Here is a 23,707-nt window from a genome sequence, read left to right as displayed (position 1 = left end):
ATAGCTTGAAGTCTGTAATCCAGGTCGAAGTTTGCTACTTATTCCTTCTGCATGTATGAACTGGGCTTCAGGTACAAATTAAGGCCCGGCTGTCTGTGGTGCACATTGCCAGCAAGAAAGAACTCTTGCACCCTCACACGTGAAAAACTACAAGCAGAACCACAATTTGTACCTGCTGAATATGACTTCATTTTAAGGGAATCCTCAACCCCAGAGTTCACAAGTTTGTAAGCAACAGAAGTTTGAAAGTCCCACAGGGGTTTTGACTGCTGGCATGGCTGTGCTCTGCAGCCCGACTGCTTCAAAAGGAGAGTTCGCTATCAGCTGCACACGTGTCGCTAACCCTCCCCGCCCCCTCCCAAATGGAGCAAGCTTAGTTACCGAACCGCCGGAGGGCTGGATCGATGCTGTTTGGTCTGTTGGTGGCAGCCATGACAATGACGTGGGCTCGCTGCTTGAGGCCATCCATGAGGGTCAGCAACTGGGACACAATGCGCCGTTCGACTTCCCCGTGGGTCTACGGAGAAACCAGTCGAGAGGGTCAGGTTGGGAAGGAAAGAACCTGGCCCCAAGGAAGGGACCCCAAAGAGAAGATCTGAGGGAAGGAAAGCTTAAAAGCAGATAAAATACTTTAAAATAAAGTAATATGGGGAAATAATAAATAAAAACCAAGAAACCAGCCACTAAGATTACAGCGAGAGAGACATGGGATCAAATGCAATTTTAGTTCATACCTCAAATAAGAGACTTCCTCCTCTGGCAGTCTAGACTGGAAACGGTCAATCCAAAGAACAAACATCTAAACAGCCTGAATGCCAATATTGGTCAGGAGGAAGGAGGAAACCCTCCCTTCAGGCAATCTTGGGGGGGAAAACCCTTCACGGGGAGGGGAAGCTGTTCCCCTCTTTCGCCAGGGAGGATGAGCTTCCCCTCTTCCTTATTCTGGCAGAGACTCTTCCTTCAGCAGAGGAAGGACTCTCCGGCCACAGGTGCCGCTCTGGCCTGGGAAGCCTGACTGTTGCTTCTGCCCTCCGCCCCCCCCCCCCCCCCCAAGCTTCAGCCTTGCCCTGCCCTCCGAGGCACCAAGCGCCCCCGCCTGCTCCAAGGCACTAACTCCCTAGCCTTTTTCAGTGTTGTCTTTTTCTTATATCTGGTTTGGGTTTATTAGGCTGCCAAGCTTCCGAGTCCATGGAGGCAGAATAGAAGATGAACACTAAAGCAAGTGAATAAACGAACAACCTGGGCTTGATTTTTATTTTATTTTTTTGCTTTAATTTATATGCCGCCCTTCTCCGGAGACTCAGGGTGGCTTACAATGCATTAAGCATTTGATTTGCTCCCTGGAGATATGGGGTGCACTGGGGTAAATCAAGCCAAAAATGTGGCTCACTGGCAAATACAGGTCCAGGTAATTCCTCACTTAATGACAGTAATTGAGCCTGGAACATCCGTTGCTAAGGGATCAAGTTGTAAAGCACAGTGGCACATGACCGTATCACTTAGCAATGGCAGTCCCCATTGCTGTCGCTCAAGGAAGATCATGGGTTATTAAACGAATCCCAGGCTGCTCCCAAGCAGGCAGGGAAGTGGCTGTTGCTAGGCAGAGGAGGGTGGGTTGGAGGCCTGTGAGGCATGACGATGCAAGCAGGGCAGGGCTGGGGGTGGCTGCCGAGGGGCAGGGGAGAACTTGCAACCTTCTTGGCCAGCCTCTCCAAGGCCTTCGCTTGCAGGAGCCAGCAGAGCAGGTTACTGGCCCCTGAGCCGTGGGGCCACAGGGCTTAGAATGCAGTATTGCAAATTAACTCTGCCCGCTGCCAGGAGATTGATCCTAATGGGGCTTGAGGTTGACTCAGCCTTCTGTCCTTCCGAGGTGGCTAAAACGAGGACCCAGATTGTTGGGGGCAACAGGCTGCCCCTGCAAAGCGCTCAGAGAGGGCCGTAAGTGCTACGAAGCAGTATATAAGTCTAAGGGCTATTGCTATTACAAGTGTTGATCATGTGACTGCTGAAACCGTTGTGTGAGCTGGTGGTCAAAGGCCCAGATTGCAATCACGTGACCCGGTTCTTTGAGGGACTTTCCAGGCTAACCTCAAGCAAACTCAGGAAACAGAAGCCACTTGGATTTCTGGCCTGTTCTGCCACTGGGTTACCCAAGAGTGCATGGGAAGCCCACCAAAGCAATTCTTCAGCTGAGCCTCTTTCTTGCCTTCCCCTGGGGGGCTCAGGGCTATTCCCCCTAACGGTACTGTCCCCTCCCCCTCTGCACGAGGGCTGCAAGGGCCCCACCTTCTCCCTCTTTGGCGCAATGGCATCCAGTTCGTCAATGAAGATGATGGCAGGCGCGTTCTTCTCGGCTTCCTCAAAGGCTTTGCGCAGGTTGCTCTCCGACTCCCCTGCTAGCTTGCTCATGATCTCAGGACCTGTGGAGAAGCAGAGAGAGGGCATTCGCCTCTTTAGGGGGTGGCAGCCCAAAAGAACACTCAGGCTCCCCCCTCTACATCAGAGGGGCACAGCCTGAGGCCCCAGGGCAGACGTGGCCCCAGAGGCCTCCAATGCCCGTGGCTGGAATTGGAACGCTGGACGGCCATCCTGTCCCACGCATACTTCATGTGAATTCAATAGACATGGACACCAAATGAAATCTGGTTTTGTTTAGGTTCAAGTCATCAAGACCACTACAGATAGTCCTCAACTTATGACCACTATAGAGCCCAAAATGTCTGTTGCTAGGCCAGACAGTTGTTAAGTGAGTTCTCCCCATTTTACACCAGTTCTTGTCAGTTTAGTGAATCACCGCATTTGTTAGGTTAGTAACACGGTTGTTACAATTGCTACAATACAGCCTTTGGTTTCAGCCACCCGAGGCCTGCAGTCGAGAGGCTCAAGGCAAAGCTACTCACCATTGATGAGAAAGAAAAATGCTCCGGTCTCATTAGCCACGGCTCTGGCAATCAAGGTCTTCCCGGTACCAGGTGGACCATACAAGAGGATTCCACGGGGAGGCTGGAGAGACAGAGACACATTACGGCCAAAGACTTAAAGCCTCCCAGAATCCTGGGAGTTGGAGTCCACAGGTCTTTAAAGTGGCCGAGGTTGGGCACCTGACTTCAAGTTTAAGCACCAGCACAGATATTGCACACACAGGGTGAGGGGGGCCTTACGCAGTTCCCCCCACCCACCCCGTGGATCCTGAATTCTTCAACCTAAGGAGGGGCTGGCTGTAGGGGGGAGTGTCTTCCTCTCGTCAGTGCAGCTCAAGAGAAGAGCCTCACCTTCACCCCAATGGCCTTGAAGAGAGCCGGGTGTCGAAGTGGGAGCTCCACCATTTCCTTGATCTGAGCCAGCTGCTTTCGGCAGCCTCCGATGTCATCATAGCCCACTTCGTTCAGAGATTCCTCTTCATCCTGGCGGCAATAAATAGAGGCAAAGGAATGTCAGGAAAAACAAGGTGATCTTCACGTTGCGTCTCATCAGCTGGGAAGAATTTAGTCCTGTCTGCTTTAGGCACCGAGAATCCTCCTCGAACAGGGGTGGGACACTAGGGCCCCTTTGCGACCTGTGGACTTCAACTCCCAGAATCCCTGAGCCAGGGGCCGTGCCAAAGCCCACAGGTCATAAAGGGGCCATCGTTGCCCACCCTCACCCGAGGAGAGGCTAGGGTGACCTTGGAATCTCTTTAGAACAACAGAATGCCGAGGCAGCTCGTGGTCAGGTTATCAGAGCCTACATTTCTGAAGTTTAAGACTGTGTTAAAATTTTCATTGATTTGAATGAATCCTATCTTATAAACCTGAGAGTCTTGAGCATTTTTTGTGTTCCTTTGATCAGGAATCCACTGATCACTGTACAATTAGTCCTCGACTTATGACCATCTGTTTAATGGGTCAAAGTTAAGATAGCCTTGGAAAAAGTGACTTATGACCTGTACTCACTCTCATAACTGTTGCACGAGCCCTGCAGTCACATGATCTGCAACCTTTTCTGCCCATTTATGGTAAAAAATGCCCATTGCGGAAGCTGGATTTGCATAATGAGTTATATGATTTGCTTAATGAATGTCATAAAAATGCCGTAAAATTGGTTTACAAGCACCGTGACCTACGACAGAAATTCCACTACAAATTGTTATAAGTCAAAGACTATCTGCAGTTGTTAACGCCAATAAAAGGTCCTTTGTTATGTTATTGCCAATTGTTTGGTTCCTAATTTAAGGGCACATTTTTCTACAACAGCTTTGGCAAAGTTCCCCATCAAGATTGCTAGGCAGTAGCCAGCGTTAACTCTTCCGAGGTTAGCTGGATGCTGCTACCATTTGCTGTTTGCCAGGTCATTGCTTAGGAAAAGGAGTGCGCCATTAACCTGTGAAATCTCTTTATTACAAGATGGGGCAATGGCTTTAAAAGGGAACAATAGCACTAGCAACATCACTTAGTTTTATATACCGCTTCACAGTGCTTTGCAGCCCTCCCTAAGCAGCTTGCAGAGTCAATCTTGAGCCCTGACAGAATCGAACTCCTGACTGTGGCAGAGTAAACGTGCAATACTGCACTCTAACCACTGCGCCCCCAGGGCTTATCATAAACTGATGGTTCTGTTCAGGGCTTTAAATTTTGAAGAGTCAGCATCATCTCCAGGTTGGGGGACCCGTTTCCAAACACCAACCACAGAGGAGCAACAATACAAGGTGAAGGAGTCTCTGTGTCCTGCTTGTAATTTTGTATTTATATGTTTTATTTTATGGCTGTTCACCGCCCTGAGTCCTTCGGGAGTAGGGCGGTATACAAATTTAATAAAATGAAATGAAAATGAAATTGTGGGCACCTCTAAGGCCTCCAATGGTCCAACAAGAAAAATACTTGCTGAATTATCTATGCTTGACCTAGCAGGGCTGTTCTTACAGTCTTTATGTTCAAAGAACACGGTTTACAAACTGACAGTGACTGGATTTGCACTAAGCCAAATCTAAATCATCTTTTTTACGGTTAGTACCATAATAAGGGCAAGGCTTATTTGCAACTATACTTCTGATGCCACAGCTGTTTGGACAGCACCCACCAAAGTAGCCTTCTCAATATGTATTCATATTAACCCGAATACCAGAGTTGGAAGGGACCTTGGAGGTCTTCTAGTCCAACTCCCTGCTCAAGCAGGAAACCCTCTACCATCCAGTCTCTTTTTGAAGTGATGGAGCACCCACGACATCTGAAGGCAAGTCGTTCCACTGATTGTTCTCATTCTCAGGTGGTTTCTTAGTTCTAGGTTGGTTCCCTCTTTCTTCATAGGAACAATTGACCAAAGCCCCTTCCAGAAAGGCTGGATGGGGTGGGGGTGGGGGTTGATATCTACAAAGACCCCTCCTCTCTCTCAATATCAGACGGTGCTTGTCCTGCCGGGTCTCCCTGCCGAACTCACCTCTCGCTTGATGGGTTCTCCCTCACAGTGAATCACCGTATCCGGAGCGACTATGCAGTAGGGGCTGGGGTCTGTCTCCACCACCTTGAATTCCACTGCGCGCATTCCTCCACGCACCAGGAAAATGTCCCCTGAAAGCATCACCACATTCATGAGAGGCCTCACCCTACAGCCGCCTCTGAGAGGAGTAAACTTGTCACCGATCCATTAATTAGTATTGATATGTTTAGACTTTTGCAAGATCTGGCAATATAATTTACGTGAAACGCATAATATCATTTATTATGTTCTTTGTTAGTCTGGTTACCATAGCAGCCTCTGAAATTTTGACAGCTCAGAACGCACTGGGAAAGGTTTTTATAGAGGCAAAACAAACCAGCATTCATAGTAACAGATTTCATAAAAAGAAATGTGGAAAATAAGCAAGGTTAGGAATGAAGAGTACCATATATTATAAAAGATTTAGGCAACACCAAATATATTTCTTTTTCAGGATATATTTCTTTTTCATATATTTCTTTTTACTGAAGTTGAAAAAAAGCTTCTCTCCGTTACTTCTTTTTTAGGGAACTATGAGGAATCAAATTCTTGAAGGATGCAAACATGTTATGAAATTATTTCCTCAAAGCTGGAGACTGTGTAAGGCGCTTTAGATATACCACGCCTAGATTGCTACAGAAAGACTACACTGGGGGAGGAGCCTTGCATTTACTGGCGTTTACTGGCACTTACGTAGTGCCTTGTAAGTAATCAAAGCCTTTCAAATACAATCAACGAGCAAGAAAACCCCAGTATGGAACCAGAGTCATTAACCAAGGCCGCAACTGGGAAGGCAGGAAGAGCTTGCAGGCCTGCATTTCGTCTGGAGCTTCCTTTGGGGATAAAAGCAAACCGAACTCTGTGCACATAAGCACAATCCATTCAACCGTTTTCTTTTACAGGGGATTTTTCCAAATTGGGGATAATGTCCCCAAAGTCCCCTCATTTTGCAATCCCTCAAATGGTTGAGCTTTTTGAAATATTATGGAGAGGTGTCCCTCTGGGGCATCATGACCAGCTCCCAGCAGCTCTCGAGCAAGGCAAACAGGCACACGTAGCGTGCCAGCCAAGGAATGTGCTCTGCTAGGCAGTGGCTCCCCCATCACTTAAACCTGCGAGACCGAGAAGGCAGCTTTCCTGCCCAGGCCTTGCTGCCTGGGGCTCCCCACGTAGAGGGCCTGCATGCTTGTTACGGTGTTAAAGGGAAAAGAGAAAGGTTTCCCCTCTCCAGTCGTGTTCAACTCTAAGAGATGGTACTCATCCTCTGTTTTTCAGCCAAGGGAGCCGGTATTATGGTCACATGGCCAGCATGGCTATGTGCCAAGGCAGGCAGAACGCTGTTGCCTTCGCACCCGAGTGGCTATTTATTATCTACTTGCATTTACATGCTTTTGAACTGCTAGGTTGGTAGGTTACAGTGTCAGGATGCTGAATAAAGGGGTCTTCCTCTATCCTTAAGACGCTGCGATTTGGAGGTGTAACAAAAAACATGTATGCATCTTTTAGTTTTCCTTGACTGTTGGAAAGAGACCAGTGACTACTACGAGCAGAAGGAATCGCAGAGGTACTCAGGCACTGTAACCTTACAGAAACTCACCAGCAACAGGAAAAAAACCTCTACTGACACTCCCAAGACACAAGGGTGAGAGGCAGATCCAGACCCAGCCAGAGGGATTCCCATCCTCCTGAACCCTTGCAAATAAAACCCTTTCATGGCCTCGTTTAGCTTTCAACAGCAGAGACCCTTTTGACTACAAATCCCATAATCCCTGATTTTCAGATGGCTCATGGGATGTGTGGCTAAAGGCTCCCACTCTGGACATTGCAGAGCAGGGCCAGGAAAGCAACGGCCTTCCAGGTGCTGCTGAGAAAGAGGTAACGGGAGGGAGGCGGCCAGTGGTGAGAGGTGTTGGATTGGGGGGCTCAAGGGCTCGCCAGCCCTCCTCTGGTGGCTCCTTTTCAGCCCCACCCTTCAGGCCAGGCGACGGGAGCCTGCCAGGGCGCCTCCCTTTAGGGTAGAAGCAACGTCCCGAACAAAGGGTCCGTTTCCCCGCAGCCGGCTGAGGCGGTTACCTTTTCTGATGGGCCTGTAAGCCTCCAGGAAGTATGGCTTGAGGTAGACCTCGAAGAGATTCCCTGTGATCCCTTCCACGGTGTCATCGATGGGCAGCACGTGGATGCGCTTGCCATACTTCACATCCGGACAAGGCTGGATGCTGAAAAGGGACAAGTCCTCCCGTTTACTCTCAGCTGCGGAACTTTTCTTGCCTCAAAAAATCTCCCCTTCCCAGCGCTGGGCGGCCCACCTTTGCTGCTGCCGAGGATCCCAAGAGGGGAGCCATTTCTCTCCTCCTTCCCTTCAGTAGCCTCCTTTTGATAAACAGACGGGGCCACCCACCTCCTTGAGTGGGACTCAAGGCAGCCTGCCACTAGCACTTAAAACAAGGTCACAGATGTTTAAAAAAACCTGTAAAAATTCAGGTAGTCCTCAACCTACAACAGTTCCTTTAGTGACCGTTCAAAGTCACAATGGCACTGAAAAGTCACCGGTGACCGTTTTTCACATTTACGACCGCTGCAGCAGCATCTCCATGGTCACGTGATCGAAATTCAGAGGCTTGGCAACTGACTCACATTTATGACGGTTGCAGTGTCCCTGGTCCCTTTTGTGACCTCCTGACAAGCGGAGTCAATGGGGAAGCCAGATTGTGTTACTAACTTAACTGGGGCATGAAAAATTGTAAAACGGGGCAAAATTCACTTAACTGTTTCACTTAGCAAGAAAAATTTTGGGTTCAATTGTAAGTCGAGGACTGCCTGTAAAAGCACGACCATCCATCGAAGCACATGGTAACCTCTGGGCAGCTGGAAAAGCCGCACCTTTCAGGGCCTACCCTCCAGCAGCAGCATTTCTCTTTTACTCAGCCTGATGGGATGGGTGGCTGTGATTGGGAAGACGGGGTCCCCCAGGCAGACTACTTCGTATGTTTGGAGGTGCTTTAAAGGTTAAAACCAGCATCTTGAGTTGCAGCCTACAACACACCGGCAGCCAATGCAGCTCTTCAAACAGACTTGAGTCTGTCATCCTAGGGGCACATGACTCTGCGCGGTTCATAATCCACCAAGCCAGTGTTTCTTGGCCACTTTAAGCGGTGTGGACTTCAACTCCCAGAATTCCCCAGCCAGCTGTGCTGTGGGAGTTGAAGTCCACACTGTTTAACGTGGCTATGGTTGAGAAGCACTGCACTGCCGTAGCTGGGGTAGGCGTGGCCAGCACATCATCACTTGTGTCGGGGGGGGGGGCACCTGTGGTGGCCAAGTGCTAAGGCAGAACTTCCCTCAGACCCTCCCTCCTCCATCATAATCTATCTTCCTTCCTTCCCTTTTTTCCTTCTCCTTTCCCTCTTTCCTTATTTTTCCTGCCTTGCTCTCTTCCCATCTTTTCCTTTCCTCTTTCCCTTTCTCCTTTCCTGTCCTTTCTTGCATGCTCAAAGGCAAAAGGGGAAATATTTTTCCTTTTTTGAAAAAAAAAGTTTATTTTGCTAGCCCTCTGCCAGCAAAAACAGAGCCCGGGGGAGCTGCGCGCAACCCCCCAGGGCACCATTTTCAGCCGTAACGGCCTCCTGGACTCCCCCCCAGGCTCTGTTTTTTGTGGCAGAGGCACCGCTGGCCGGTCCTTGGCTGTTTCCAGGGCAGTCCTGCGGGCCAGATCTAGGCGCCCCACCACTCGGATCCAGCCCCGCGGGCCTTGAGTTTGACAGCCCTGCTTTAAACCCTCCCAATATCCGAGTCCGCCTTGTGGCCTCACCTGATGACGTCTCCAAGTCGCACCCGCAAGTTGTTGCGAACCACCCGGTTCATGCGGATCTTCTCATCCGAGCAGGAGTCGTCGGAGAGCACGATGCACACGGCCTCTCGCCTTTTCTTGCCTTTGAGCAGCACCGTGTCTCCCCGGAAGAGCTGCAGTTCATCCATCTTGGCCTGCCAGGGAAAGGCAAACACTGGGAACCGGGGAATCCAGGAGTGGACTTTGCTTGCTTGGAACTTCCTTCAACTTAACTAGGGCAACCTGACAGGTAGGAGCTGCTCGAGAGGAGTGGGAGTTATGCCCTTCTTCTTTTGGTGTTCTGGCTGCCAATTAGGGAATCTGTGCTCCCAAGAAATACTGACCAGGTTCAGTTCAGTTAATGCAACTATGCAACTGTACAGGTAGTCCTCAAGTTACGATCACAATTGAGCCCATAATTTATGTTGCTAAGTAACAAATTTGTTAAGTGAGTTTTGCTCCATTTTACAACTTTTCTTGCCAGTGCTGTGAAGTGAATCACTGCAGTTAAATTAGTAACCTGGTTGTTAAATGAATCTACCTTCCCCACTGACTTTTGCTTGTCAGAAGGTCGCAAAAGGTGACTGAATGACCCCGGGACGCTGCAACCGTCGTAAGTAAGAACCAGTTGTCAAACATCCAAATGTAAATCATGTGACCATGGGGATGCTGCAATGCTCATAACTGTGAAAAATGGTTGTAAGTCACTTTTCTCAGTGCCGTTGTAACTTTGGTCACTAAATGAACTGTTGCAAGTCAAGGACTACCTGTACGGTTGAATAGTTGCATTAACGCGATAGAAGCACCCAAAGAAAGATGAGCACCTTTATAGACGGGGATTCATTTTGCTCATGCCAGACTACAGAGCCAGACTTTTCAAAGATGCATCCATGTTGTATTCTAGGTAAAAGAGAAAAACGCCAGGAGCCAAGCCACAGAGGCTTGTGGAAATCTCTTAGCTTTTCATGCTGGGGAGAAAAAACTAGCAGCTGTTCAAGGATCATTCAATATTTTTAGCCTTTTTAACGATCGCTGAGAGATGCATGCTGCCCTCCTCTGCAACAGGGAAGAACTGTTACGCTATAAAATAGGAATGGAAAACAAATACTGTTGTATGGACCAATTGTGAGGAGACAAATTTTTGTTGAGAAAGAAAAGGAACAGACAACAGCAGAGCAGCTTATAAATAAACTCCCCCATGAATAGCCTGGAGAAACCGCCTTTGCTTCCTTCTGGGAAAATTTCCATTCGTCTGTTAAATAGCTCCCTATGTAGCACATACACACACCTGCGACAGTGACACCACACTGTTGTCCTCATTGATTGCTTCATCTACAATTAACCGATTGGGCCGGTTCTTCTGCTTCAGAATTGCAGTTGATAAGTCATCAGCTTTGGAACTGTAATCAGAGAAAGGAGTTGCTGGTAGCTTTGGAAACAGAACCACGCCCCATTCTGACCTTTTTTCCCATCCACCGGCCGTTGCTTTTACTCTCACACAACCCTCTTGGAAAAACCAGCATGTCATGTGCCGTATAATACAACACACAGACACAAAGTATTTTAAAAGGCTCCTCAACTGGGTTTCTGCTAAGCAGTTATTGATCAGAAGTGTTCACGAATCCCTTACTACAGTACTTAAGAGATCTGAGAGTCGCACTGCAAAAATGAGTAGCAATTTTGCTCCAAGAAAATAAAATGCTTGTAGCAGCCCTTTGCGGTGAATTGATTCTCAATATGGGGATTTCTGGCCAATTCCAAACAAGGACAGAACTTTTTCTTTATGCCTCTCGGTTCACGGAAGTCTTAAGAAAGGAGCTTCATCATTAGAAGAAACCGTTTCTAGAATTCCCCAAAGGCACTTCAGTTTCACTCACGCCACAACTCTGTGGAGCCCTCCTTCCCCCCCTCCTTTTCCTAGTTTGCCTTTCGCACAGAGAGGAGGGCGCTCAGAGATCACCAGACCAAGGAAGGACACTTCTATTTATCCACGTGGGCACTTTTCAAACTTCTTAAAGGATGTGACTAATAAAGAGCCTAACCTCTGCTCTGGAAGTGAAAGTGCAACTAACTCCTCTGGTGTGCTAGGCTCCCTAGCAAGTCAACTCCTGAGTGTGAGTCTGCATACAGCTACAGCCTTTGCTCTCACAAAAGGAGATTACCCAGACACACTTCTTCCAACTGTAGACACAAAAGCTCCCAGAAACCATTTCAGGCTGACAACTTGAGGAGGATGGGCCTTGCTCTTACCTCATGTCAGGTACAGTAGATTTCCTTGGCCTTTTTTCCCTTTGAAAATGTTTCACTTCTTATCCTGGACCTAGAAGCTTCTTGGATGAGAAGCGAAACGTCTTCAAAGAAAACCCAGAAAGTCCAGTTGCCTTTTGAAAAAAAGCACTTTTGGAAGAACCAGAATCTCCATAGACATTCATTCCACCTGCAGACTCTGTGATGCTGAATTCCAAACAGCTTCTGTGAAGTCCCCTTTAACCACCCCAGTAAAGTTAAAGATTACAGACCCAGACAAGCTGGAGCCCAGCAGAAAGGTCCCAAGAAAAGGAAGGGCAGCCCCTCAGTCCCCAGCCGCTCCAATGAGATTAGGTGGGTGTTTCCTAGAAGGGTCTCTTGCAACTCTTTCATTGCAACAAACAGAATATTATGAAAACCCATTAAATTCTTTACACAAACTTGTTACTTTATCTTTAAGCAGCAGCGGAAACACTACAGTACAGCCCAATACTTTCAACGTATTTCTTCTGAAGGGTTTGATCTGAACTGACTTCTAATAGCACCAGTGATAAGGAAAATAAACAGTAATTAAAACTATTTTAGTCCACTAAAATGACAAGCAAAAAGCTCGTGAACTGAGCATATCCAAACTGACTAGGTATCGTGGTTTGCAACTTCTGTGTTATCTGACTGGATGCCTCCAGGGCAATGGGGCAAGAAGGTAAAAATGCTGAGGACAGAATTCCCCCAATTTGGCCAGCTGAGCCAACTAAACTGCTTAGAGTCACGTGGAAGAGATGTTGACTGCATCAAAACATCAGCCAAATTGAGGTAATAAAGCAGATGCAGGAAGGATACCCTGAGAATCGATACAGCCCTTTTCCGACTCACCCAGAGACCACTTTAATTTCCCAATCCTTTCAGGGCTTCTGGCAAGCAACAGAGGAGCTGATTCCAGCCCTGATGACACAGCATTAAACAGCCAGGTTAGAGGGATTTGCTGACTTGAAGCTGCTCAGAAAGCTGCCTCTGGAGCCCCCAGGGCGGCCACTACCCGAAGAAAAGAGGAGGCAGAAGCCCAGGGGGCAGAAAGCGCCCGATTCAAGGGGCCCTTTCTCGGCTAACATGGGAAGAAAGCTGCCTCCTGGCGTTGGGCTTCTCTCTGAGGCAGGTGAAGCTGGCACAGACTGAGTCTTTGAGTTGCCTGCTCACTATTAAATCATAGACAGAAACCACTTTTGTGCATTTATGCTGAGGCTCTGAGAACATATACCTCAGGTTATGAGTGAAGAGCTACCTTTTTCCAAGGATGAGCCCCCCCATCCATCCACCCTTCCTAATAATGTTAAATCCTGGCTGATAGCTACCTTCCTCCTCTGGGATCCTTGGTGCTCTTTGAGACTATCGGCTATCCTCTCCCATGCACTCCCTAATTTCAAGTTACTCCATTTTTAAACAGTAATGGAACTAGTTGAGCAGGCTCTGACTTTTTACGTGATGCCAATCTACCAGATTACAGTTTCTCTGTCGAACGACCATCTGGAGCACCTGGCAGCAGAGAGGCATTTACAGTACGGATTAGCAAAGCAGTTTCAGGGGCACAGGCCCCTTTGGGCCAGGAGGCTTTAGGCAGCCATAGAGAAAGAAAGAGGCAAGATTTCTATAGAAATCAGAAACGAAAGACAGAAGCAGATTTTCAACCCCACAGAGGTGATACAGCATAAAGTTGGCTTGTGAAAGGCTCACTTCCCGTCTCCTATCTCCACCCACAGCTGGGAAAGCTTAAGGCTGACTCCCCGCTGGTAGTCAGGGCAGACAAATAATTCCATTGCCAGACTAAGATGAGAGCACCTGCCCGGCCTCTCCCCCATTGCAGCACCTGCTCCAGCTGTAATTTCAAAGTCACTGTCTTCTGTACACAAGCAGCCAAGGACAGCCCTTGATATAATTAAGTGGCCTGGCCCTCTCCACCAACCCAGGCAGCTCTGGGAGATGAAGCAGCCGAGATGCCTAGAGGGATGATGACACCAGGAGCTGTGGGGGTTAGAGTGCAGCATTGCTGGCAAATTCTGCCCACAACCTAGAATTTGATCCTGACAGGCTCAAGGTTGACTCGGCCTTCCAGCGGTAAAATGAGCATTGTTGGAGGCCATATGCTGACTCTGTAAACCGCTGAGAGAGGGTTGTAAAGCACTCTGAAGCGGTATATAAATTTAAGTGCTATTGCTATAAAATAGCCGTCTTCAGCCTTGGCAGCTTTAAGCCAGCCAATTGAATTCTGGGAGTTGAAGTCCACCAATCTTAAAGTTTCCAGGCTTAGAGACCCTGGCCTAAAATGAAGAGTGAATGCAAACAACCATAGATAAGTTCTCAAAGCTGAATTTGCATCATGGCAGTAAGAACGATGAAGCAAAAGTCAATTCTCTTGTGGCTGCTTTGAGCTTTGAAGACTCAAGACCGAAAGCCCTGCTATGGAGCAGCTGTGAAGCATCTGGGGGATCAAATCCCTTGCATCTGCTCACAGCTGGAGGACAGCTGGGCAGCCCCTGCTGAGAGGATGAGGCATCCATCTTGCCTAGTTATCTGAGTTCAGTTTGAGCCAAGGGATCCTGAGGAACCGGACAGAGTAGCCCAAGCCATTAGTGCAGCCACCTATGAACCTGATACCTGGCCAGTGGGAGCTGCAGGGGAGGCGACAGGAAGCTGATTTGCATAGTTGCTGGGAGGCTACTCTCTCCTCCAGAAGTCATCACCCAGCCTACTTCTTTTAGGCAATTATTGCTTGCACCCAGTCTTCCCTTTTAAGCTAAGCTTGTTTGCAAGGTGCTTGGCCAACAGCTAGAGAATCCTGAAAGATCTGATCTTAACTAGTTGGGATTCAGACTTGGGCATCGGACAGATTATCTGTGGTGGAATGAGACTAGATAGGACAGTCTTGGTCTTGCAATATGTCTTGGTAGCTTGTCCCAAAGGTGCTTTTCCAAAAGGCAATTGGCCCTTGGTTTTTTTTTTCCATTGAAAATGTTTGGTTTCTCATCTAAGAAGCTTCTTCAGTTCTGAAGTTGAAACATTTTCAAGGAAAAAAAACCAAGAAAAGCACCTTTGGGACAACCAGAATCTCCATAGACATCTTGGGGGCTTTTGATTCCACTAACCAGCCTATCCTTCTCGACTGGCTCTGTTGGCTGGGATTGGAGGGGGGAGGCATCATTTTACAAGGGTTCTCCCTTTGGGTGGGTTTCAAGCCATGAGGGGAAAGAGCTAAGTCTGTGGAAACTTCAATATGGAATTGCACAATCCCCACCCGTTAATATCATCATGAAGCTACTGAGATATTAGTGGGCATCGAACAAGGTATCATTAATGTACAGATGACACCTTATAAACTCTACCTGAACCAAAGATGCAGGAGGAGCCCCGACTCAGTGTCTGGATGGGAAAAATGGGCATAGCCTGAACCATAGTAAGCTGCAGATTCAAAATCCTACAGCAAGTCCTGATTTAACTGATGAGGTCACGCTGCACCCCATGGGGTTTGCTGGCAGTTTAGGAGAGCTGCACCTGGCACAGTGCAATTGGAAATCATGGCCAGGATGGTTTTTGCACGAATACATCTTGTGTGCCAACTGTGGCTCAGAAAACTTTGTAGACAGTCATTCACCCACTCATCACTTAATGGCTGACTACTGCAATTCACTTTACATGGGGCTGCTCTTGAAGATCCTAAGACTGACTTTTAAAACAAGTGATGTTTGAGAAATATGTCTCCATATTTAGACTGATGTGTGAAGGAGGCAACGGCCTTCACATGTCCCAATTCCAAACCATTGAGAGCTCTGAAAGTCACCCTCGGTATTCTGCGCTCTGTTCCATAATGGAATGCTCTCTATGCCCAACTTCTGTTATCAAAGGTCCTATTGCAAGTGATTCCATATTAGTTTTTCTTCAACAGCAGCTCAGTGAAGCTGCCATCATTGAGACATGATGTGCCATTTTAGCCCATTTCTCAAGATTGGGGCTGGCCCACCAAAGATGGCCAAAAGCATTTGGTGTCAGAGTCCAGGTCTATGAAGACAGACCTGGCCTTTCAAAGGGAAAGCCACTCGCTCCAGAGTAGTCAGGCCTCATCTTCTGAGTCACCAGCTCTACTGATCAAGCCATGTCAGGATTCCATTTCAATGACTCAACTGTGCCCATCTCACTGCTATCTCTGTGTTTTCCAACTTTGACTACTCTAAGAATCCCCCAGCATGCTTGCTGCCAACCTCTGGGAATGGAAGTGCCCACATTTTCAAACTGCAGGACTTGAGAAACACTGCTGTGGTCCATGGCTCAGAACCTTACCAGCTTCCATGGGATGCAACTGAGGAGAACTATAGCAATGGGTGATAGCTGCTGACTGATGAAACTCCACCGAGATTGAATCACCTTCCCCAGCAGTTTCAAAAGAAAACTGAACAGCCTGTCACAGAACAGAATTCTGCAGCTTTTCGCAAGCTCTTGGCCACAGGTTAGGTAGACATCTCTTAGTCCTATCTACTGAGATTTTTTTTCAGGAAGGTCCGGAATCACCTAACGTTTCCAAAGAATGATGGTCAATTGGTATCCAAAGCTTCTGAGCCATCCAATAGAATCACAACAAATATACTCCAATCACTTTCCAAGCATAAACCCCTAAATTGGGGAAAATGGTCTTAACCTCATGCAGACTGGAGGTACTTTTTTTTAAAAAAAGTAGTTTTTCAATAATATTCTGAGATGAGAGAGAGAAGGAATCATTCTGCCAAGAGATGAAAAAGCAACAATGGTGAGAGATACCTCCCACCTACTCTCTAACAAATGCCTTATGCCACTTACCTTAAATAGAAGAGAACCTGTCCAAATGAGGCATTTACAATTTCCATTGTATGCTTGGCTAGTCCTTTTCTAGCAACTTCCACAAGCCAAGATGGACAAGAATCCAAGCATCTTGCAACTGACCACCTTCCTCTAATCACCCACATTTTCAAGTTCCACCCTCTGCTAATTCAAGTCAAGACACTTCAATAGAAGAGGATGCAGGTAGCTCAGGGCTGAACTGTGGAGTCGCCCAGAGAGCACCACGGGCTCCAAAAAGGCACCCCTGACCTAAGGCAGCAGAGGTCAAAGCCCCTGTTTCTGGCACAGCCTCTTCTCTTTCTAACCAACTACACGCCCAGGGCAGGGCAGGCAAAGCCAGGGGGGCCATCCGTCTCTTTCTCACTCACTTTACTCACCTAATCCCCGGCTGCCCTGAGCCGAGCCTGCCCCAAAACCCCTCCCTGCCGCGATTGTGCAGCTCGTGGGATTCTGGGAGTTGAAGTCCCTTCTCTGACGGGGGAGGCGGGGGGGGAAGAAGGAAGGAAGCTTTTCCAAAAGGCAGCTGGACTTGCCTGGTTTTCGTCTCTGAGGCCTTTCGCTTCCCCCCTTCTAGAAGCTCCTTGGCGGAGAAGCGAAACGTCTCCAAGGGAAGACAAGGAAGCTCCAGCTGCCTCTGGGAAGAAAGCCATCAATCCCCGGCCTCCGTCCGAGGGATGCCCGGGGCAGGAACCCCGAAGAGCCCGGGGGGAGAGAAGGGAGCGGCGAGAGCTCCCTCCAACCCAGCCCAGCGGCCTCCCACCTTCACACGGCCTACTTGAGGCGGCGCCACAATAAACCCGCTTGCGGGGTTCGCCCTGCGGGGCCCCTCAATAAGGCCGCTGGAGCCGACTGGCCACGCCGGGGCCTCGCTCCAGAGGGACGCCGGCCCGGCAGGCCGAGAGGGAGGAGGGAGGCCTCGCCTGCGCCCCGAGGACCCCAGCCCCGAGGGCCTTTGGCGGGAGGGGGCCGCCCCGGCGCCCCCCGGCTCCCCCCAGCGAGGCGTGTCTCCCGGCCGCCGCCTGCCAGGCCCCGCCGAGCCGTTCCGGAGGAGCCCCGCGGGCGGCAGACAAAGGCGGCGCGGCGCCTCGCACGGCCGGGCCCCCGCCGCCCCCCTCGCTCCATAGGCCGGCCTGGGAGATCCGCGCAGCCTCCAGGGGGACCAGGGCCGCGGGGCCAACGTCGCCGCCCGCCGGGACGCGGCTCTCCTGCTGCCGGCGCGGGGGGGGAGGAAGGGCGGGCGGGCGAGACGGGGTCGGGGCAAGGCACTCACTCGGGTCCCGAGGCCATGGCGGCGATGTGGGCTGGCGCGGTGGCGGCGACGGTCGCTTCGGCTCTGCCTGCTCCGCGCTGGGTTTTTCCCCCTCAGCGATCAGCGCCGACTCATCGGGGGTGACGCTCCGCCCGGCGCGCTAGGCCGCACTCTGCCTAGCAACAGGTGGCGCGGCGACCAATCCGAAAAATAGAGGCGGCCGCGCGCGGCCAATCGCAGCCCCGACCTGGAACGGCTTCCCGCCCTCCCTTAATGAGGAAGCGAGCTCCTGCGGGAAGGCAGAGCCACCCGGCGACCGGGCGGACCAATCAGAAAAATAGGCTGACGTCCGAGGCGGAGCCTGGAAGATTTCAGGCGAAAGGCCAATTCGAAGGCCCTTTCCGGCTACCGACGCAACGGTGATTGGGGTTACGTCAAAAGAACTCGCGGCGAATCGAAAAACGGAGACATTGATTGGCACGACGGCCCTCCTATGGAAATAAGCCTCAGAGCCTGAGTGGGCTGACCGGGCCGTAGACGACCCGGGAAGTAGTCCGCCGGCGTGGCCGCCCTGGGCCGCATGACGTTGGGGATTTGGGAACCTGTTTTTGAGCATGTGGTGCTGGGAGGATGGGCCTTGTCGTCGCTGGCCTCTGAGGGCGGCGGCAGATCCGGTGGTGTGGCTGAGCTGCACGGGGAGGGGCCGCCGTCGCGGGTGGGCCGAGGAGAGGAGGCTGGCAGGGCGGCGGCCTCGGCCTTCTCGCGCTCCTTCGCCCACCTGGAGCCAGGCGGCCTCCTTCGGCGCCTTCTGCCCACGCTGCGGCTTCCTGGTCTGAATGAAAGTTCCTCGTGAGGACAATGACACACTAATGGGTCCCCAATGGCCCCAAGTCAGTTTCTCAGCCTGGGCCATTGCAAGAGGGGTGGACTTCAACTCCCAGAATCCCCCAGCCAGCCTTAAGGGTTAGGAGAACTTTGGGAGTTGAAGTCCACCCCTCTTACAATGGCCCAGGCTGAGAAACGCTGCATTCTGGCCCCCCTATGATCTTGAACAGCCAAGGCTAAACGTATAGATATAGGTTCTCCTGCTTGAGCAGTGGGCTGGACTAGAAAACCTCCAAGCTTATTTTATTCTAAAAAACGTTAAATTATAATAATTGTCAGTTTCTTAGGTTGTTGAGAATTTGTTCTCTTGTAAGGAAAGGGAGTTCTGAAGCGCAAGGGATGTAGGCCTGCTTTTAGACACACAGTTATGCTAACTGGAATTTATCTATATAAAGGGACTGTTGTCCACCAAGAACAGACCTGGATTCCGTGTTCCTATATCCTTGCAGGAACTCAGCAAGGAGATGGTGAACTGTCTATAAGGTAGTCCTCGACATACAACAGCAGTCACAATCAGAATTTTTAGTTGCAAGGGATGAGGGTTGTAAGTTGAAACACTCACATGACCAGATCTGATTTTATTACCATTTTTATGTAATCTGAAACCATTGTCACAAATCAGGGTCAGGTGACCACAGAAAACTGCAACCTGTTATGTGAGCTGATTGCCAAGCAGCCAAGATGCAGTCATGTGAGCAGAGGGGGGAGCAACATTTTACAACAGCTGGAAATGCTTTACAGGCCATCAAGCACCCTGGAGGCTGAATCTGAATGTTCTACCTGCAAACTATTCAATTGAAGGAACATGTTACACCTCTTCAAATAATAAACATTGCTTTTACTATTGTTACTATTTATTAGGGTTGGTCACCCAGTCAGTTAAATTTTTTTTATCCATGTATGGAATCCTTCCAAAGGACTTGGATTAGGCAAATATAACTAAATTTATTGGCCACTCACCCCAAGTGGATTTGGACTGTAAATAATCAACAATAATACAGTAATAATTTATTAAATTTATATGCCATCCAACTCTCAATGTGTCTGAGCAATTTACAATGGTTATAAACAGTAAAAAAAAATGCAGAAAATAAAGCAGAAGAGACAGGGACAATGAGACAGAGGGGAACAGAAAAGGGGCATCAACCTGATCTTTAAGGCCCTTCGAAATTGGAATAGGATGCCTGTAAAGGTATACTTGTTTTCAGAAAATAAGGGCTTCTGGTTAAACAGGGAAGGACTGAAGGTACACAGAAGAGGGAAGAATCCCTGCCCTAAGTCATCCATTAACTTTTTCAAAAGGAGAAGTGAAACTCCTCCTCCTTTTGAGGATCCAATTGTGGGGGCAATAAACTGACTTTGTATAAATATACAAAAGGATGAAGGCTATTGCTGAGCACATTGTAAGCCACCCCGAGTCTCTGGAGAAGGGCGGCATATAAATCAAATTAAAAAAATAAATAAAGTGAAACTAAAGCTTCCCTCCACCTACTAACATTTCTGAGTGTCATTTGTGAAACAACTGCAATTCCTCCAGGGTTTCTGCCTGGAAAAAATTATAATTGCTCCCATAGGTAGAGGTGAGACCACCAGAAAAGTGACTATAATTTGGCTGTGTTCACACCACATACTTAGCCTGATTAATAATGAAGGTATTTTCTGATTTTGCTCAATATAAAGGCTGATATGTGGCTTTTGAAAGCTCCCATTGAGTCTATCCCAAGGGAAACATTTTAGATTTTACTTAGTCCTTGCATGGATACAGCATCTCTATCTGGACACTAATAACAGCGATGAGTAAGACAGAGAAATGTGGAAAGAGGGGCAGTTTGATGAAGTCCACTCTTCCTAGGAAAGAGGCTGATCTGAGCTGTAGTTTTGCTCCCAAATTTGCATCTTGTATTAAAATAATTCAGTGAACTTATTCTGCCCGTTTGCATTCTCCTTAAAGAGCATCATTCAGCCTGCCTTTGTTGCTGTATCACTCTTTTGAGTCCCTATGCAACATTTAGTGGGGAGACACTAGATGACCCGAGACCATTCCAAATTCTTATTTTCCTTTAATAAATGTAGGCCTGAAGCATTTTTGTGTGCCTTGTTCAACAGTTCTTGGTGGTTAAGTAAAATATATCCAGAAGAATGTTGTTCTACAAAAGTACTGTTGTGCAAAAAAAAAAAAAAAAAAAAAAAAAGCCTAATAACACCAAATTTAGTAAACTTGGATTTGGGGGAATTACTGTAATTTGTCAGACCTCTTACCTGGGTGCCTAGAATGATTTTTTCCCATTTTGCAGGTACTCAACTTACAATCACAATGGAGTTCAAAATTTCTGTTGTTAAGCAAGACAGTTGTTAACTGAGTTTTGCCCCAATTTACAACCTTTCTTGCCACAGTTAAGTGAATTGCTGCAATGGTTGTTAAGTGAATCTGGCTTTCCCATTGATGTTGCTTGTCAGAAGGTGACCACATGGCAACACTGCAATGGTTATAAATACACACCAGTTGCCAGGAGTCTGAATTTTGATCACAATGCTTCAATGGTCATGTCACTTTTTTCAATGCCGTTGCAACCTCAAGTGGTCACTAAACGAAGTCAAGGACTATTTATTTATTATTATTATTGCGATTTATATGCCTGAATTAATGCCAAAGTATCCCCTCAATTTCTACATGTGGTGGCCTGATGGCAAAAATGGGCTCCTGAGCTCCGTTTTCAGCTGCGATGGTCTTGTGCAACCTTTTGACAGAGAAAACGGAGCTCGGGAGGGACGCCCTCTTGAGCTCCATTTTTGCTGGCAGAGGCACTGCGGGCCGGTCCTTTGCTCTTTCCAGGGCGGCCCCGCGGGCCAGATCTAAGCATCCCGTGGGCCGGATCCGGCCTCCGAGTTTGACACCCATGACTTAGAGCAGTGGTCCCCAACCTTTTCATCGCCGCGGACCGCTCTCTTCCCAGGATCCTTTGCGCTGCAGCGGCCGGCGGCCCGGTGCCGGCCCAGGAGCCTTTGCGGAGCCTTTGCGCATGGCCCAGGAGCCTTTGCGCTGCAGCGGCCGGCGGCCCGGTGCCAGGTACTCCACGGCCCGGCACCGGTCCGCGGACCGGGGGTTGGGGACCACTGACTTAGAGGAATGAGTCCTTCCGGAGGAAGATCAGCATGGACTCTGCAGAAGAAAATCCTGCTCCATGAACCTTTGGAAACTGGCGCATGAACAGAGTCGGCCCTTTGACGACTCCATTCTCCCTATCAGAGGCTCCCCAGAAATGTTAAGAGTCTTGGAATACACTTTACTGTGGCTCATGGCCTGTGGCCTGTGTAATAGAGAAGACCAAACTAAGGGCAACAGGTAGAACCAACAGCCTCAGAACTGACCATGAAGATACTGAAGTGGCAGGTGGCTTCCGCTTTTTAGGACTGGCTCTCAGAACACAGTAAAGGAGCCAGCAGTCCAGGAATATGCTGCAGATCAGCTCTTGGCAGCACAGCCCTGAAGGCCCTTGGAAAAGCGGCTCAGATCTGTGATGTGCCTCCCCCTACAAAAGATCAGAATTGCGCCAAGCCTTGCTAGTTCCCTGTGATCTTCTATGGAAGCAGAAACTGGAGTTTGAAGAAGATGGAAATACTGATGGTTCTGGACGCTGATGCCAGAGAAGATTCATGAGAATATTGTGGATAGGCATAAAATAATGGATCTTGAAACAAACCAAGCCAAATTTCACATTCAGGATGCAAATGTTTTGCAAAGATCCACCTTCCCTAAGGGTCCAAAATGCTTGGCAAGTTGGAAGGAGAAAAAGCAGATGACTACCATGGCAATGGCTACACTACTGGAAGGCAGCCTTCGGGATGGAGCCAAACCAGTCTGGAGGTTTATTAATTTAATAAATAAATAAATATATAAATAGAATGGTTATTAAAAGTGAATACTGACTTGAAACACATAATAAATCAGCCAGATTTACTGATGGCTAAGAGCATGGGGGTTGGGGGGGGTCTGAAGGGATGTTGCAGAAATTGACAAAACACAAGTACAGGTAGTCCTTGATTTACAACTATTCCTTTAGCGACAGTTTTTGAAGTTACAACTGCAACGGAAAAAGTGACTTATGTTCGATCCTCACACTTATGACCATTGCAACATCCCCACGTTCAGGATCACAATTCGGGCAATTGGCAACCAGCGTGTATTTACAATGGCTGCTGTCTCCCAGGGTTACACAAAATCATCATTCGCGACCTTCCCAACTGGCTTCCGACAAGCGAAGTCAATAGGGTCCTAAAAAACCTGAGAATTTTAGACCAATATCTCTTCTGAATAATGACTATAAAATATTTGCAAAAGTATTAGCCAACAGGTTGATGCCAGTTATTCAAGAGGTGATTCATTGTGACCAAGCGGGATTTATAGAAGGCAGATACATGAAGGACAATGTAAGGCAAGTTATAGATTTACTGGAATATCTTGACAAGAATAAACAGATCCCTGCAGTGCTGGTCTTTTTGGATGCGGAGAAGGCCTTTGATAGAGTGGATTGGAATTTTCTACTAAAGACTTTAAAAAAGATGGACTTTGGGGATCAATTTATACAGGCGGTTTCAGCAATTTATCAAGAACAAAAGGCACAGATTATTATTAATGGAAGTTTGACAACAGATTTCAATATTGAAAAAGGAACAAGACAGGGATGTCCGTTATCCCCATTGTTATTTATTTTAACATTAGAAGTCTTGTTGAATATAATACGGGACTCGAGCACTTTGAAAGGAATAGTGATAAGGCAAGAGGATTACAGAATAAGGGCATTTGCAGATGATCTGGTAGTTACCCTAACACAGCCGATGGAATCAATAATCCAGATGAAAGACATTATAGAACAATATGGTACAGTATCAGGATTTAGATTGAACCAGAAAAAAACTAAGATGATAGTTAAAAATATGACACAAAATCGAAAACAGGAACTTGAAAGCAAGGCAGGTTTTGAGATAGTACCAAAGGTCAAATATCTAGGAGTTCAAGTTGCAGAATCAAATATGAAATTGTTCCAAAATAATTATGATGTGTTGTGGCGAGATGTACAGAAAGATATGGAGACTTGGAAAAACTGCAGCTGTCTTTACTTGGAAGAATAGCAGCAGTTAAGATGAACATTTTGCCAAGATTTCTTTTTTTGTTTCAAATGATTCCGGTG

At 48.2% G+C, this 23,707-nt stretch overlaps 1 protein-coding gene across 2 annotated transcripts in view; it reads right to left on the bottom strand.

Annotated features, from left to right (window-relative positions):
* The window catches only part of VCP (valosin containing protein), a 28,285-nt gene extending 9,849 nt beyond the window's left edge, over window positions 1-18,436 (bottom strand). The window contains exons 1-9 of one of the 2 annotated variants that reach the window (XM_034441928.2): window positions 17,655-18,436; window positions 10,566-10,677; window positions 9,260-9,432; window positions 7,525-7,667; window positions 5,413-5,543; window positions 3,273-3,404; window positions 2,901-3,003; window positions 2,287-2,420; window positions 382-517 (exon numbers count right to left, since the gene is read on the bottom strand). In XM_034441928.2, coding sequence (XP_034297819.1) covers window positions 382-517; window positions 2,287-2,420; window positions 2,901-3,003; window positions 3,273-3,404; window positions 5,413-5,543; window positions 7,525-7,667; window positions 9,260-9,432; window positions 10,566-10,677; window positions 17,655-17,671 — 1,081 coding nt within the window. In that variant the 5' untranslated portion in view covers window positions 17,672-18,436. Of the gene's footprint in view, window positions 1-381; window positions 518-2,286; window positions 2,421-2,900; window positions 3,004-3,272; window positions 3,405-5,412; window positions 5,544-7,524; window positions 7,668-9,259; window positions 9,433-10,565; window positions 10,678-16,363; window positions 17,332-17,654 lie in introns of those variants that run through there. The other variant, XM_087885442.1, reaches the window with a different exon arrangement.
* Window positions 18,437-23,707: the final 5,271 nt, after the last annotated feature.

The sequence above is a fragment of the Pantherophis guttatus genome, chromosome 2, assembly GCF_059756535.1.
Source record: "Pantherophis guttatus breed Tessera chromosome 2, ASM5975653v1, whole genome shotgun sequence".
Taxonomy (NCBI): Eukaryota; Metazoa; Chordata; class Lepidosauria; order Squamata; family Colubridae; genus Pantherophis; species Pantherophis guttatus.
This window is presented reverse-complemented; position numbering and strand designations above follow the sequence as displayed.